Here is a 15,358-nt window from a genome sequence, read left to right as displayed (position 1 = left end):
AAAGAGGCATAAACAGAAAATGTCAAAGAACTGCAGCATGAGCCCTTGACATCAGGCGTTAGTTGGACTATAAATCCTAGGCTCATATTTCCCCTGTGATCCTTTGGACCTGGAGTTTTCTCCTTAGCCAGTGCTGAGAAAGCGGCAGATCTGGTAGATAGAAACAAGGAAACGCCTTTATGTTGCCTTGGAGAAAGATAGGCGATATTAAAGATGGAATGAGTGATAGCGGTGTCTGGCATGGCTCGGGAATGGCCCTTCCGTCGCTGTAGGAAGAGTTTCGATAATGCCATAAAGAAATCTGTGGTAGTTTCTGTTTGTACAACACGATTAGACGGCCACTGGACTCTTAGGGGAATTCTTGAGCCGCGCCCCTGAGTGCCCCATTTGAAGCCTTATCTACACAAAACAAAGACTGGAGCAGGGATTTCGGAACAGCCACGTAAACAGTTCCCGTCAGATGAAATGAAAGCTGGTAGATGGGAAAGCTATTGAAATTAGAGGTCAGTAAGGCAGCCTTGGGCTTTGGGAACACATTGAGAGAATCGACTCATTCTTATCAATCAGTGACAAGGCTGTCTTTAAATGACAGTTTCAGAATGAATAGCATCTAAAATTAAGACCTTATTTTACCAATAGAAATAAAGTTGTCTTTAGTTTGGGAATACTTGATGTTATCTCATTTATCACTTTATTTTAACTGGCAGGTAACAATCATATATGTTAACCAAGAATGGTGGTACGTGCTTGTAATTCCAGTATTTGGGAGGCTGAGAAAGGAGGATCACAGGTTTGAGGGCAGCCTTAGCAAGTAGTGAGGCTCTCATCAACCTACGGAAAATAAAAATAATAAAAGTCATTCTTGAATGTAACTTGGAGGTAGAATGCCCCTGGGTTAAATCCTCAGTATCATAAAACAACAGTAAATCATTTGTGCTATGGGTACAGTGTTATATATGTACACTTTGTGGGATAATCAAATCATATGTATTAAATAAGGAAATATTCTAATCCAGGGTAGGAAGAAATACAACCAGCATGAGATGCAGATGATATTCTAAAAAGCAGAAAATAAAAATAAGTCAGGCAAAACTACATCAGGGATTGTTCTTTTATTATTTTTTTTCTTTTATGGGTTGTAGAAACAGATTTATTACGATAATTTATTATATTTTATGTGACAAAGGTAACATCCCCGTGTTCTATGGCAGGAGGGCACTCATAAAAGCCTGGTGTATCTTTCAAAATAATAAGCAAAAGACACATCATGATCAAAACAGACATTATATCAGAAAGAGCACGTAAGTGTAATGTACACTGAGGAGAACAGTCTGTCTGGAGGCACATGATGAATTTTTCCCATGAGAGGGAAAAATTGACAAACATCTAATTGGTTATTATGATTGAATATCTCCTGGGGAAATATGTATCTAAACATTTCCCAAGGCGAAGTTTGGAAATAGTTAAGAATCTTTCCAGAGATTTTTCTTTTAAGTACAGTGTTTTCTCACTACGTCTTTAAAAAGGTAGAACTCAAAGTTTAATTAAGGTAGAACTCAAAGTTTAATGTGAAAGTGTAGATGTTCACAGTTCCTTATTTAAAATGGCTGAGGAGAAATCTGTGATTAGGTTTTATAATTGTTACCCATAGATACACATATATGAGTCAAACTACTAGTGGTTCGATCTACTTTAAACCACTCACATTAATATTTCCTCAGCAAAATGTTAAAAACTGTAATAGTTTAGTTCAGCCTCTGGCACCTAACAGATAAAATTTTTTACTTTATAGATGTACAGATTTTGGTGTCTAGATAAGGAGTCAGACTCATCTTTTACATGTCAGCATATGGAATAAGTTATTCTCAATTCTTCCTTTGCAAGCATTTTTTTTATTTATTTATTTATTTATTTATTTATTTATTTATTTATTTATAGTACTAGGGATTGAACCCAAGGCTATTCTGCCTCCGAGCCACATCCCCAGCCCTATTTTGTTTTCTTAGTTTGAAACAGGGTCTCACTAGGTTGCTGAAAGTCTCACTATTTTGCCTAGGCTGTGCTAGAACCTGTGATCCTCCTGTTTCAGCCTCCCAAATTCTGGGATTACAAGTGTGCGCCCCAATGCCCTGTCTACAAACATTTTTAAAATTCCCTCCTCCTATTACTGACCCTTCCAGACAGGACCCCATGCTGACGGCCCATCTGCATGGCCTTCCCACATGTTCCAGCAACGGCACTACCATTTAGACTGGGACGAGGTACGCTGAATGCATCTCTGCACAAAATATTGTACTAACAACCGTTCTCCTTGGGTATGTTGTGGTTCTTGGGTAATATTGGAGGATTCGGTATCTTCTAGTCTATCAGTGGTTTCTGATTTAACCTCGATGATCTTCCTCTGTGCTATTTGTACCTCAGGGTTAAGGTTATATAGTATTTTGTTGTTTTTTCTCCTCTATTGATTCATTGTAATTACCCATCATAGTGAGGATCAGAGCAACAGAAACAGAAGTCTACTTGGTAGATTTCCCTCTTGATGTACTGGGAATTGAACTCAGGGGCAGTCTACCTTCCAGCTACACCCCCAGCCATTTTTATTTTTCTTTTAATTTTTTTAGAGGAGAAATGATTTATTGGGACTCACAGTTTCAGAGGTTTTAGCCCATAGGGCCAGTTCTGAACCAGTTCTGAAGTATAAATGCCAGTGGCTGTGGTGTCAGGGAGCTTGGAGGGACACCTCTCCGATATCAAAGTCCTGAAGCTGCTCTCGTGTCATGGAGGCCAGAAATCACTCTTTCATCATGGGAGATAGAAGTCGCTCCTTATATCATGGAGGCCGGAAGTCCTTCCCCCATCATGGAGGCCGAAGTCTTTCCCCCATCACGGTGGCGGGAATCTTCTCCCCATCCTGGAGGACAGAAGCTGCTCTCAGATCACGGTGGCGGGCAGTTTCTTCCACATCATAGAGGATGGATGTTTCTCTCACATCATGGAGACTGGAAGTTTCTCCCATATTATGGAGGACAGAAGCTCTTTGCGCATCAGGAAGGATAAAAGTCTCTCTCACATCATGCTGGCCGGAAGTCTCTCCCACGTGATGGAGACAGAAGTAATTCCCACACCAAGAAGGCTGGGAGCTGCTCTCACCCAGATATTTCTTGTTTCCGATAAAGAAGCCAAACTTCCTTCAGAGGATCCACAGCTGACATTCAAAATCTCGGCTGGGCAGGGTGGTGCACGACTGTAAAATCAGTACCTTGCAGACTGAGAGAGTAGGATCGCAGGTTTGAGGCCAGCCTCAGTCACTCAGTGAGACTTTCAGACCTTAGTGAGACCCTGTTTCAAAGCAAAGAATTAATACAAGGGCTGGAGTGACGCTTGGAGGTAGAATGCTCCTGGGTTCAATCCCCAATAATTCTAACAAAAATAACAACAAAAATAAGCCTGCGACAGGAGGATCGTGGTTTTCAGACAGCCTCAGCTACTTAGTGAAGCACTTTGCAACTCAGTGAGACCCTGTTTCAAAATAAAGAATAAAAAACAGGACTGAGGGGGTAGCTCAGAGTTAGGATGCCCCTGGGTTCCATCCCTAGTACTGCAAAAAAAAAAAAAAAAAGGAAAAGTTTGCAAAATAAATTAGACATTTGTACTATAATTGAGCTGGAAACTAACTTGTAAAATCTGTGGAGCCATTTTATTTTTTGATGTGATGACACTGCTAATATTTTTTCTGGTATAAAATCTCTGCTACTGCTTACAATATATTTTGAAAATATTAGAGACTCCCCTTACACACACACACACACACACACACACACACATACACACACATACACACACTATATAATGACCAGTGAGAGTTGGGAAATCTTATATAACACAGGCTCTTTCCTATCTAACAGACGGACTAATTTATTGTAATATCTTCTAGAATGCATATTCATAAATTATTATTTCACAGTACTTTAATGAAAAACCATGTAAATCAAACTATATCTGCTCAACAAAATTAGCATACACTTTTAAAAATGACATTAAAATATACTTATACAGGATTTTATTTTTATTAAGCCAGACATGCAAATGTACATTATTTTTGTCCATAAAACAAGGTAGTGACCACAAACAACGCTGTTGCGGCATCGAGGAGAAATAGTTTTTATCTCTACTGTGACTTCCTGCGATGCATAAGGTGATTCTTACAAATGAAGGTCTGCTTCTCCTCACAGTTTTCAGGAGAATAAGCATCTTTTGATTGGTAAGATAAGCAGGCTTTCTGCACTTGAGGCTTTTTAAAGGAAAATCTGAAACAGAAGCAATGTCACAATGTCACGGGATTCTGCAACACTGAAAGCCCAAGGGAATGTAGAACTTTCATTTTGTATGAAAAATTTTAAAGCTATGATTTCTATTTTTATTTTTTTGTGGTATTGTGGGTTGAACCCAATGACATTCTACCTCTGAGCTACACCCGTAGGCCTATTTTCTTTCTTTCTTTCTTTCTTTCTTTCTTTCTTTCTTTCTTTCTTTCTTTCTTTCTTTCTTTCTTGAGGTACTGGGGATGGAACCCAGGGGCATTCTACCTTTGAGCTACACCCCCAACCCTATTTTTTATTCTTTATTTTGAAACAGGGTCTCACTAAGTTGCCGAGGTCTCACTAAGTATCTGAGGCAGGCCTCAAACCTGTGATCCTCCTGTCTCAGCTTTCCAAGTACTGGAATTACAAGCGTGCACCACCACGCCCGGCTTTAAAGCTATAATTTAATTATACCTTAATTTTAATCACTTAGTGGCACAATTAGGAAAATGTTAATAAATTAAAAGGCTAATAATACACATTATAGAATCTTAAATATTAATAAACATTTCAACTAAAAGTCAAGAGTTTAAGAGGAAAGCATGTTAATTATCACTGGTTGTTATGAGACAACGTAAAAATAAAACAACAAAAAGCTTGTGAATTACAATGAAATTTTTCTAGTGCAGTACAAATATTTTCAGGCCCTGGAGTCTTTAGGCTTATAGTGAATGTGAGATCAATCAAAGATTAGAAATATTTTAGCTGGGCATGGTGGCACAATGCTTGTAATCCCAGCATTTGGGAGGCTGAGACAGGAAGATTGCAATTCGTGGCCAGCCTCAGCTACTTCTTAGTGAGGCCCTGTGCAACTCAGTGAGACCCTGAATATAAAATAAAGAATATTAAATAAATAAATATAAATAATATAAAATAAAGAATAAAAAATAGAGCTGGGGTTTAGCTCATAAGTAGAATGTCCCTGGGTTTCATCCCCAGTACCACATACACAACACACACACACACACACACACACACACACACACACGCACACACGCACACACACACGGGCAGGGGGAGAGATCAGGAATATTTTAAATGTTGTATCCAAGAACTAGAAGTCAGGTCTTATAGGACGACGTAGTTCTTGATAAAATCAGTAGAGTTTAAGACGTGATTGTGGGTTGCGTGCGTACTTCCAAAATTTATACATCGGAGTAGGTAATGCCCAGTACTTTCGGAATAAGACTGGAAGTCAGGATAAAGTCCTTAAAAAAATAAGTTTAAATGAGTCCTGGGGGTAGGCGTTAATCTAATATGGCTGGATCTTTGCTAGAACAGGGAGTTTTGGGCACATAAAACACTGAGTGAAAGCCTTCTAAAGGTGTGAGAAGATGAAGACCATCTGTCAGACAGAGAGCGAGTCCTCAGGAGGAGCTGACTCTGCCAGCCCTTGGGGTTCTAGCCTCCAGGACTGCGCAGAAATTAATTTCTTTTGCTTAAGCATGGTATTCGCAAAATAAAACAGAAACAGACTCATAGGCGAGTGGAGTAGAATTGAAGGCACCAAGGCAAATCCACAGTGTTTTACTCAGCTAGATACTTGATAACGCTGCCAAAACCATATGCCGGAGAAAAGATAGCCTTTTTAACAAGTGGTGCGGGAAAAATCGAATATCTGTATGTAGAAGAATGAATCTAGATCTCCAGCTCTCACCCTGCTCAGAAGTCAGCTTCAAATGGATCCAAAACTTAGAAATTAGACCAGAAACTTTGCAATTACTAGAAGAAAATATAGGATCAACTCCTCAACATACAGGCTCTGGTGGAAACTTCTTCAATAAAACCCATACAGTTCGGCAAATAAAACCAAGAGTTAATAGATAGGATAGGGAGCTGGGCATGGTGGCGCACGCTTGTAATCCCAGCATTTGGGAGGCGGAGACAGGAGGATCGCAGTTCGCGGGTAGCCTCAGCCATTTAGTGAGATCCTTTGCAACTCAGTGAGACCCTGTTTCAAAATAAAGAATAACAAAATAAGGCTAAGGGTGTAGTCCGTAGGTAGAAGACCCCTGGATTCCATCTCCAGTACCGCATAATAATAATAATGATAATGATAATAATAATAATAATAATAATAATAATAAACCATTGGTGCTGGACATGGTGGCACATGCTTGCAATCCCAGGACTTGGGAGGCTGAGACAAGAGGATCACAGGTTCAAGGCCAACCTCGACAACCTAGGGAGACCCTGTTTCAAAGCAAAAAAATAAAAAGGGCTGGGGGTACAGACAGCTCGGAGGTAGAATGCCCCTGGGTTCAATCCCCAGTACACTACACACACACACACACACACACACATACACACACACACACACACACACACACACACACACACACACGAAGACTTTGCCCTGATAAATTTCAGACTTGTTTGGAACGTTAGTCTTTTTTATTTTAATTGCGTTTGGAATAGTAATCTCTATCCTATGTCTGTCTCTCTAGCAGAGCCCAGAAGCAACAAACCTACTTGGTTTCATCGGTTAACAGCCAAAGAGAAATTTTGCTTGAGGGTGGGTTAAGCCTCAGCTCTGACTCACTTCTGATTTAGACGTGAGTTAGAGATTATAAACTTAAAGTAGATGTTGGAATGGCTTAAGCCCCAGGGGGCTGTGAAGATGGTATAAATGGGTTTTGCATAGGAGGAAAATAAAAAGAAATGGGGCCAGAGGGCAGAGCAGAATGGATTGAAGTGTGCCCACCCAAAGTCCTATGTTCAAGTTCTTATCAACAGGTAACTCAGACTGTTTGAAAAGAGAGTCTTTAAAGCGGTAAAGGAGTTAAAATAAGATTATTAGGGTGAGCCCTAATTCTATATGACTGGTGTCATAATTAGAGGAAATGGAGACCTGGGTAGAAGATGGCGGTTGACAAGCCAAGAGAGAGCCTCAGAAGACGCCAAGCTGTTGCCATTGATTACAGACTTTGATCTTCTGGAACCATGAGAAAAATAAACGTCCCGGGTCTGTACCACCTTGTCTGCGTGGCTTGGTACTGCAGCGCTCAAGAGCCTCAAGGCGCGGCAGGTAAAGAAACTAAGTAATGTTATCCACTATTGGAAATCATAGAATTCTGCATATGGGGTTGGATTTAAGTCACTGTCTCTTTTTATAGTTCTCCAAATATCCTCAAAATTATCCCTCTCAGCCTTTCATCAATGCTGCTGTGCCTTCAAGGACCCATGATTTACGTGGGGGCAAAGGCCACCCACTAGCCACTGCCCCCCAGGGCCCATTTACTTTGAGTTTTCACTCTATTTCATATCCAATGGGACATAGTCCTCCCAAATCACTCCAGTCAGTCCTGATTTTTACATACTTTAAGGTGGGGGACCCCCTGAGGAGAGCCCTGGGACTCTATCCCATACTGTCTAGCCTCAAGGCTGTTTGCTGAGTTTACGAAGAGCCTGGTCCTAGACTTACTGAAGAGGAAGCTCTGTCTACGTACCACCACCCAGCCCAGAGCCAGGGCTCCATCTGTAGTTTTTTGACAACTGAGCATGTCTTTGTACAGGACCCAATAAATCCTATGTTTTGCAAAAAAAAAAAAAAAAATCCCTCCAGGTATTCTTTATTTATGTTCCTTTAGAGAAGTGCAATTCCTTGGGCAAATGTGGTACTGGAACTAAGCCCATTATGTCAGGCAGATACTTACATGTCAGGAGACAGAGCAGAATCGTTTTCCCAGAGCCACTGATCATCAATGTCCTTATAGTAGACGCCGATCCAAAAGAAAGATTTCAAAGAGAAGAAATTCTGTTGGTAAGAAAATGCATGCAAATATAAAGCTCTCGTTACTAATGCTTCGTCAACCACACGGAAAGACCTTTGGAAAATTCAACATCACATACTCATGACGCTCAACTCCTCCAGCCCACAAAATCATTAACCCAGGCAGTAGTGCGACACTGTTTAGATGCCAGTGATGCAGCCATAAAGAACAAGGCCCCTACTCTCCTGAGAGGTACAGAAAATAAATGAAAGAGCAAAAAGATGGTGTTGGTTTGGGGCAGAAGGAATAGAACTATTCATGTATTTATTTATTGGTGCATTGTAACCATACATCTTGATAAAGTCCGGGGTGCTAGAGGCACAATGCACGCAATATGCTCCTTGAGCCCCACCCCCACCCCAGTTCCCACCCCGCTTCCTCTCCCTCCTCCAGAAAGTGATTGGCTTTGACAGTTTCTTGTATGTGCCGGGTGTGGTGGCGCACACTTGTCATCCCAGCATCTGGGAGGCTGAGACAGGAGGATCGTGGTTCTCGGCCAGCTTCAGCTACTTAGTGAGGCCCTCTGCAACTCAGTGAGACCCGTTTCAAAATAAAGAATAAAAAAGTAGGGCTTGGAGTATAGCGCAGATGTAGAATGCCCCTGGGCTCCATCCCCAGTACCGCCAAAAAAAGGTTTTGGGGTTTTTTTTTTTTTTTTTTTGTACATCATGTCCATGGAGGTCCATTTCCTTCTTCAGAAGACTAGAACCCTCATAGAAGTCTTTGCTTTAATTTTATCTCCAGTGCTTTCTTCTTCAGTGAGTAATGAAGAGGGTCTCTTCTCTCAGAAGAGCTCACACAGTGGGTCTTCTAATTGGATGCTGTTGCACATTGTTGGAGTCAGGGAACCCCCTTCCCCCCACACACACACACTCACACACACGATGCCTTCACACAGGGTTCTAGATTCTGACACTCTGGTCACACAATGTTTTAGCTTTTGGACCACAAAGGGTAAGACTGTCTTGGTGCTGGGCTACGCCAGGTTCTTTTCTTTCTGACTGAGATACTTCCTATAATAGCCGACTCCCTTTGGATTCATTATTTGTAACTTTTATTTACTTTTTATTTATTTATTTTTTTTTTGTGGAACTGGGATTGAACCCAGGGCCATTCTACCTCCGAGCTACTCCCCCAGTCCTATTTTTTAATTCTTTATTTTGAAACAGGCTCTCACTAATATTTTGCAGAGGGCCTCACTAAACAGCCGAGGCTGGCCACGAACCTACGATCCTCCTGTCTCAGCCTCCCAAGTACTGGGATTACAAGTGTGTGCCACCATGCCCGGCCCCTATTTGTAATTTTTATACATGGAGTGCCAATTACTATTTCAAAACATTTTACTCTGTTTTATACAACCTACAGAGACCTATTCAATATTTTTCAAGTGAAAATTGGAAGAAAAAAAACCAGTGTTATCCTTCAGCCATTGGTCTGGTGTTGAACTTGGACAAATGTAAATGACTCATGTGTTTAAACTAGTTCATCAACCACACTTATCTCCCCTTATGACACATGGCACGCGTTTACCATCTCCTCTCTGTTCATCCTCAAGAGGCTGGAATTTTGAGATGAGCAGGCACGGCGACTCTCTTCCCAACTTAGCTCTTCCTTGGAGAAGTAATAACAGCTACTTCGGAACCAGACCCAATCCCATGGGCAGGGAGGACTGCAAGGTCCTAGAAAAAGATGACCTGTCATTGCCTTGGGAGATGTATAGGCTCTGGTTTTATAGATTACTTGTTAAAAACACACCTTGGAGCCAGGCGTGTTAACTCACGTTTGTAATCCTAGTACTTGGGAGGCGGAAACAGGAGGATTCCAGGTTCAAGACCAGTCTCAGCTACTTAGTGAGGCCCTCTGTAACTTAGTGAGACCGTTTCCAAATAAAGAATAAAAAATAGGGCTGGGGGTGCAGCTCGGTGGTAGAATGCCCCTGGGTTCAACCCCTAGTACCACACACACACACACACACACACACACACACACACACACACACACACTTTGGGAGTTAGCAGTGTACTTTATGGTATTCTAGCACTATTACCTAATGACAACAAGACCTAGTTCAAATAAAATCATACATTGAAAATGCAAACTTTCGTTTTTTCCTTTTCTCTAAACCTGATGCAACCTTTTAGATCCTTTCTATACCGCAGGACATGAGTTCGCTGGGGTCCATTCTGAGTAGCTGAACCATTAGATTTCTTTTTTGGGGTAGAAATTAAAACTTTGTTGTGTCCTAGTGACACAGTTTCATGATACTTTTCTTGACACAGTGCAGTCTTGCAACATCATGTAAATCATAATGATGGTGATATACACGCACACGGCACCTGGTGGGCATCCCCAGCTCCCTCCCATCCAGCCCTTCCGTATGCGGGGTATTGAGATTGGCACTGGTATGTCACGTGTGACATATTGTCAGTGGAAGTGACTCCTTCGCTGATTCTCCCTAACCTCCTCGCTCCCCTCCACATCATCCCTGGCTCCCGGCCCCACTGGAGTTTCCTTCTCCTCCTTTATCTGAAGTGAACCCTTAGATGTCCCACCTCTCCATCACTGCAGCATCTAGAGGTTGGGGTTCCTCACTTTACGTCACCATTAGATCGATTTTTTTGTTGTTGTTGAAATTTTTCTCTTTTAACATAAACTCTGCCTTTCCAAAATGTTTTCTCACATTAACTCTACTCCCCTACAAACCTGTAGGATCTAACAAGAATTTCTAAAGTCAACTTATCTGCTGTCTCATTATATGGCACAGTTATAAAAGCCTCTGTCTCCTCTAAATGAGGTCTGGGGACATGACTTGTATCTTCTGCAACATAGACCATAGTATTTGATATCATGTACTGTAGTATCTTGTCTAGAAAGGCTCTCTGCTTGTGCAGATGGCACAAATACATAAATGTCTTATCTGTCTAAGTCAGTGTAAGAAGTCAGGTTTTAAAAATATTGCCTACCTTTTTGCTGGATTGTGGGAGGTGTGGGAGATGTGGGAGATGTTCTTTTAGAAGATGCTATAAAATAATTGATATCATAATTAGATCTCTCTCTCTCTCTTACTTTCTCTCTCTCTCTCTCTCTCTCCCTCTCTCTCTCTCTCTCTCTCTCTCTCTCTCTCTCTCTCTCTCTCTCTCCTTTTTTTGTGGTACTGGGGAAGGGACCCAGGGGCACTCTACCTCCGAGCTGCATCCCCAGCTCTATTTTTTATTCTTTATTTTCAAACAGGGTCTCACTAAATTGCAGAGGGCCTCACTAAGTAGCTTAGGCTGTTCTTGAACCTGCCATCCTCCTGTCTCAGTCTCCCAAATGCCGGAAGTACAAGCGTGTGCCACCATGCCCGGCTTAGATCTTTCTTTAAATTGATACGCTGATAGGAAATAATAAAAGCTTATGTTCTATAAGAACAAAATCGACAATTTTAAAGAAAATTTAAAAATAAAAAAAAAATTTTCCTTTCTTCCTTCTGTTTCTCCTGTGATGCCAGGAAGCCAGGAAAGTGCTCTACCACTGAGCTACACCCCCTGCCAAGGAGCCTCAGGAGGCACAGCTGTTGTGCGCCTGTCTCTGAGTCCCAGCATATACTTTATGAAACAAACAATGCTCCCAGGGGGAAGGCAGGTGAGAGGACTCTACAGTTACTTACAGTTTGCAGTAAAAACAGCCAGTGCGATGGCCGTGGCCACCAGGAGAAGGCACAGGATTCCCAGCGCGGCTGAAGCCAGCTTCCAGGGAAACAGGGAGCCGCCCCCTGAGCCGGTGGAGACCAGAGCCCAACAAGGCAGAGCCAGAGGCCGGACAAAAACCACAGTGTTTACAGATCATTTTATAGTCAGGAGTGCACGTAAATACTTTTTATTTTTGATCATCATAACAACTCTGAAATATTCGTACCCACCTTCCTTCCTTCCCCAGTACATAGCACAGTTCAGTACTTGATTTTAAACACTGTCCAAGTTGACTGAGTGCAATATTTTTTTACCTTTGCTAATGGTGTCTTCTGCACCTTTATGCTTTTTATTAGGTTTCTGGTGTTTTAGCTCCTTCTTGGTGAATGGCGATTTATTTGAGCTAAATTTATTCTCAACGTTATTTTCTCTTGTGTGTTTCTGCCGAGAGTTCATATCCATCTTTAAAAACGAAAAAAAAAAAAAAAAAAAACCTGTGTGGATGAAGAGTTCGGTGTATCAATGTATTATTCTATAATTTGAAACGTAAAAACAAATGAGGCAATACTTTTTTAAAGTTTGTGTGGACCATATGCCAATCATCTTTCCTACATACATGTTCTCAATATGTACCTAAAAACGCCCAGGACAAAGCGAGTTATTTGTCAGACTTAAGAGTAGAGCTAACTCACAGCCGGGCGTAGTGGTGCACGCGTGTAATCCCAGCATTTGGGAGGCTGAGATAGAAGGATAGTGGTTCAAGGCCAGCCTCAGCTACTCAGTGAGGCCCTTTGCAACTCAATGAGACCCTGCTTCAAAATAAAGAATAAAAAGTAGGGATGGGGTATAGCTCAGAGGTACAACGCCCCTGGGTTCCATCCCCAGCACCGAAAAGAAAAAAAAATTAAAAAAAGAGCAGCTAACTCGCTTTTGCAAAGAAACTATTAGTAAAGACGAGTTGACATGCAGAAAAGACTGAAATAAAGAGAGTTAAATAAAGCAAACATTTAATATCTTGAAGAAGCCATATCACAACTAATATTTATTTTTATCTAAGATGTCTAAAAATAGAGATATCGTCCTCCACCCGCCAAAAAAAAATTTCTATTAGTCACATGTTACAAAAGTTGGGAGAAGAGGAATTTTAAATAAATCAGAAATAGCCAAACATACCTGAAATGAGTAAGACGTTCTGGGAACCCGTGCTAGAATTTTAATATGCGGGACTGCTCAGAGGCAGGAGCTGGCTATTTAGAGAAGAAACAGAGGCTGTGGGCCCCAGGAGAAAATCATGCGGGCACTGTGGTGCTTCATAGCTCCCCACAGGAACTTCACTTATTTTTTTTGTGTGTGTGTATTTTTCTTTAGCACCCACAAGTGGACTAAACCCTGATGAGCTCATAAATTATATTTCAAGTCCTGGTAAACAAGAGACCTTGTAAACAACAGGCTCCAGAGGTCAAATCTTCCTTTCCAAGTACATTTGCATCCAGGATTTGCCATGTTTGCTTCTCTGGAGCTATGAGTTAAGTTAGGTAGAGACGTGTGTCCATGCCGGAGATATCAGAGAAATGGATTCTTAGGCAGGTCTGTGCTTGTGCCAATATCGATCTTTCATCCTCTAGGTCGATCTTGTCAGGCATTTTGGTCACAGTGATCTAAAGTAGATTAACACAGGGAATCAGAATAAGGATTACCCACCTCATTGAACTACGAAGTAGTATTTGGATTTGATGCAATTTTCAGGAAAATCTTTGCCTCCTTGGGAAATGTTCTGTTGTCTCTGAACTATAAGGGAGCCATACAGAACTATTTTTGCATTTGTTTAAGAGATATTAGATGATATATGTGGCTTAACTATAGCAACATATTGCTGACCTACAATCTCATTATTTTTATGATGTATCTCTATCTCTTATAGTCTAATGTATATTTTCCCTTCTTATAATGGATTTGCAAAAAAATCAACTTTCCAGCATATCCCCCTAAATTGACACATAGGATGTATTCATACCCACACATATAAACATATAAGATGACTCAAATAGATAAATATAGTATAATTTGAAAGATAATAAGTAGGTATATTAGGCTTATAAAGAAAATACATTTTATTAATTACATTCAGAAACAATAAAAATAGTTATAAGCTGTAGAAAAGGTATTACACACTCTTAGGATAGTTTTGTAATGTCCTGTAATATGCAGAGACTACTTTGAGTTGCATTTAGGTTTCTTCAAGATAAAAAAAATAAATTTTAAAATGTTATTTAGAAGGAATTTACTTATTTTGATCAAAATTTATACTCTTGCTTTTTGAATTATTAGCGTTAGGCCTAAGTCATAGGAATTATTCACTTTTCAAAACTCTATGTCTCATTTTTAAGATTGTAACAGTGGTAATAAGGATCAAAAGGGACTATCTGTGAACTCAGATTTATGGGACCTTAGCAATTGCAATTGCAGAATTATTACCACCTTAAATAAGGCCTTGCTAATTATAGCAAATGAATGAAACCTAGTACTTATGACTGTTGGCCCCATGAAGCTCTTTCAATGAAGCTTTTCTTATAATCAGCAAACATGGGCTTACATGCCCAAGACTTCTCCTGGTGTTTAAGTCAGTTTTCCATTACTGTAACAAAATACCTGAGATAATTTCATAAGAAAAAGGCTTATTTTGACTCACAGTTTCAGAGATTTCAGCCCACATCATTGTCTGTTGCTTCGGGGCCTGTGTTGAGGCACCATGTGAAGGTGGGATGGAGCAAGGAGATAGGCACAGGGAGAGAGACGGAGCCCCACTAGCCCCCTCCAGGGCACAGAGCCACGACCTAAGACATCCTGCTGGGCCTTACCTCTGTGTGTGTTGGGGAGGGTATTGGGATTAAGTCCAGGGAAGTCTAACTCTCAGCTACATCCCTAGCCCTTTCTATTTTTTATTTTGAAATAGAGTCTCACTAAGTCTTTGCGGGCCTCACTAGGTTGCTGAGGCTTTCCTCGAACTCACTATCCTTTTGTCTCAGCAGATGTTTATAAATGTGTGCCACTGCTTCTGGTTTAGGCTCCACCTTTTTATTTCTTTTTTTTTTATGGTATTGAGGCTTGAACTCAGGGATATACTTCTTCCTAGCTACACCCCCAGGCCGATTTTATTGTTTAATTTGAAACAGGGTCTCACTAAGTTGCAGAAGGCCTCATGAGGTGCCATCCTCCTCTCTCAGTCTCCCAAGTAAGTGCTGGGATTACAAGCACGCGCCACCACGCCCTGCTCCAGGCCCCACCTCTTAAAGGTTACACCAGTACTGTCAGGCTGGGGACTAAGCCTCCACACACAGGCCTTTCAGTGACATTCCAGGTACCAATTTTAGCAGCTCGTAAGGATCTTCTCCAGCTTCGCAAATCTGAGATCCTTGTGTTATGCTAATACATCATTAACTTCCAAACATTATCTGATTTCAAAACCACTTCGTGTTGACTCGGCTCAACATAAAATAGAAGCTAATAACCAAAGGGCCGTTGCAAACGCAAAGTAAAAATGCCAACTGCTTCA

General features: G+C 41.0%; 1 protein-coding gene across 1 annotated transcript; it reads right to left on the bottom strand.

Annotated features, from left to right (window-relative positions):
* Positions 1 to 330: 330 nt before the first annotated feature.
* On the bottom strand, positions 331 to 12,267 carry LOC308269655 (killer cell lectin-like receptor subfamily E member 1; the record flags this gene model as incomplete). The annotated part of the gene is made up of 8 exons (XM_080705019.1): positions 331 to 399; positions 2,173 to 2,278; positions 4,173 to 4,307; positions 8,018 to 8,118; positions 9,665 to 9,813; positions 11,098 to 11,154; positions 11,784 to 11,888; positions 12,120 to 12,267. 8 exons carry the CDS (start codon positions 12,265 to 12,267, stop codon positions 331 to 333), a joined length of 870 nt encoding a protein of 289 aa, XP_080561145.1.
* Between the last annotated feature and the right edge of the window lie 3,091 nt (positions 12,268 to 15,358).

This window comes from Muscardinus avellanarius, assembly GCF_963383645.1.
Source record: "Muscardinus avellanarius genome assembly, chromosome: 11".
Classification (NCBI taxonomy): domain Eukaryota; kingdom Metazoa; phylum Chordata; class Mammalia; order Rodentia; family Gliridae; genus Muscardinus; species Muscardinus avellanarius.
This window is presented reverse-complemented; position numbering and strand designations above follow the sequence as displayed.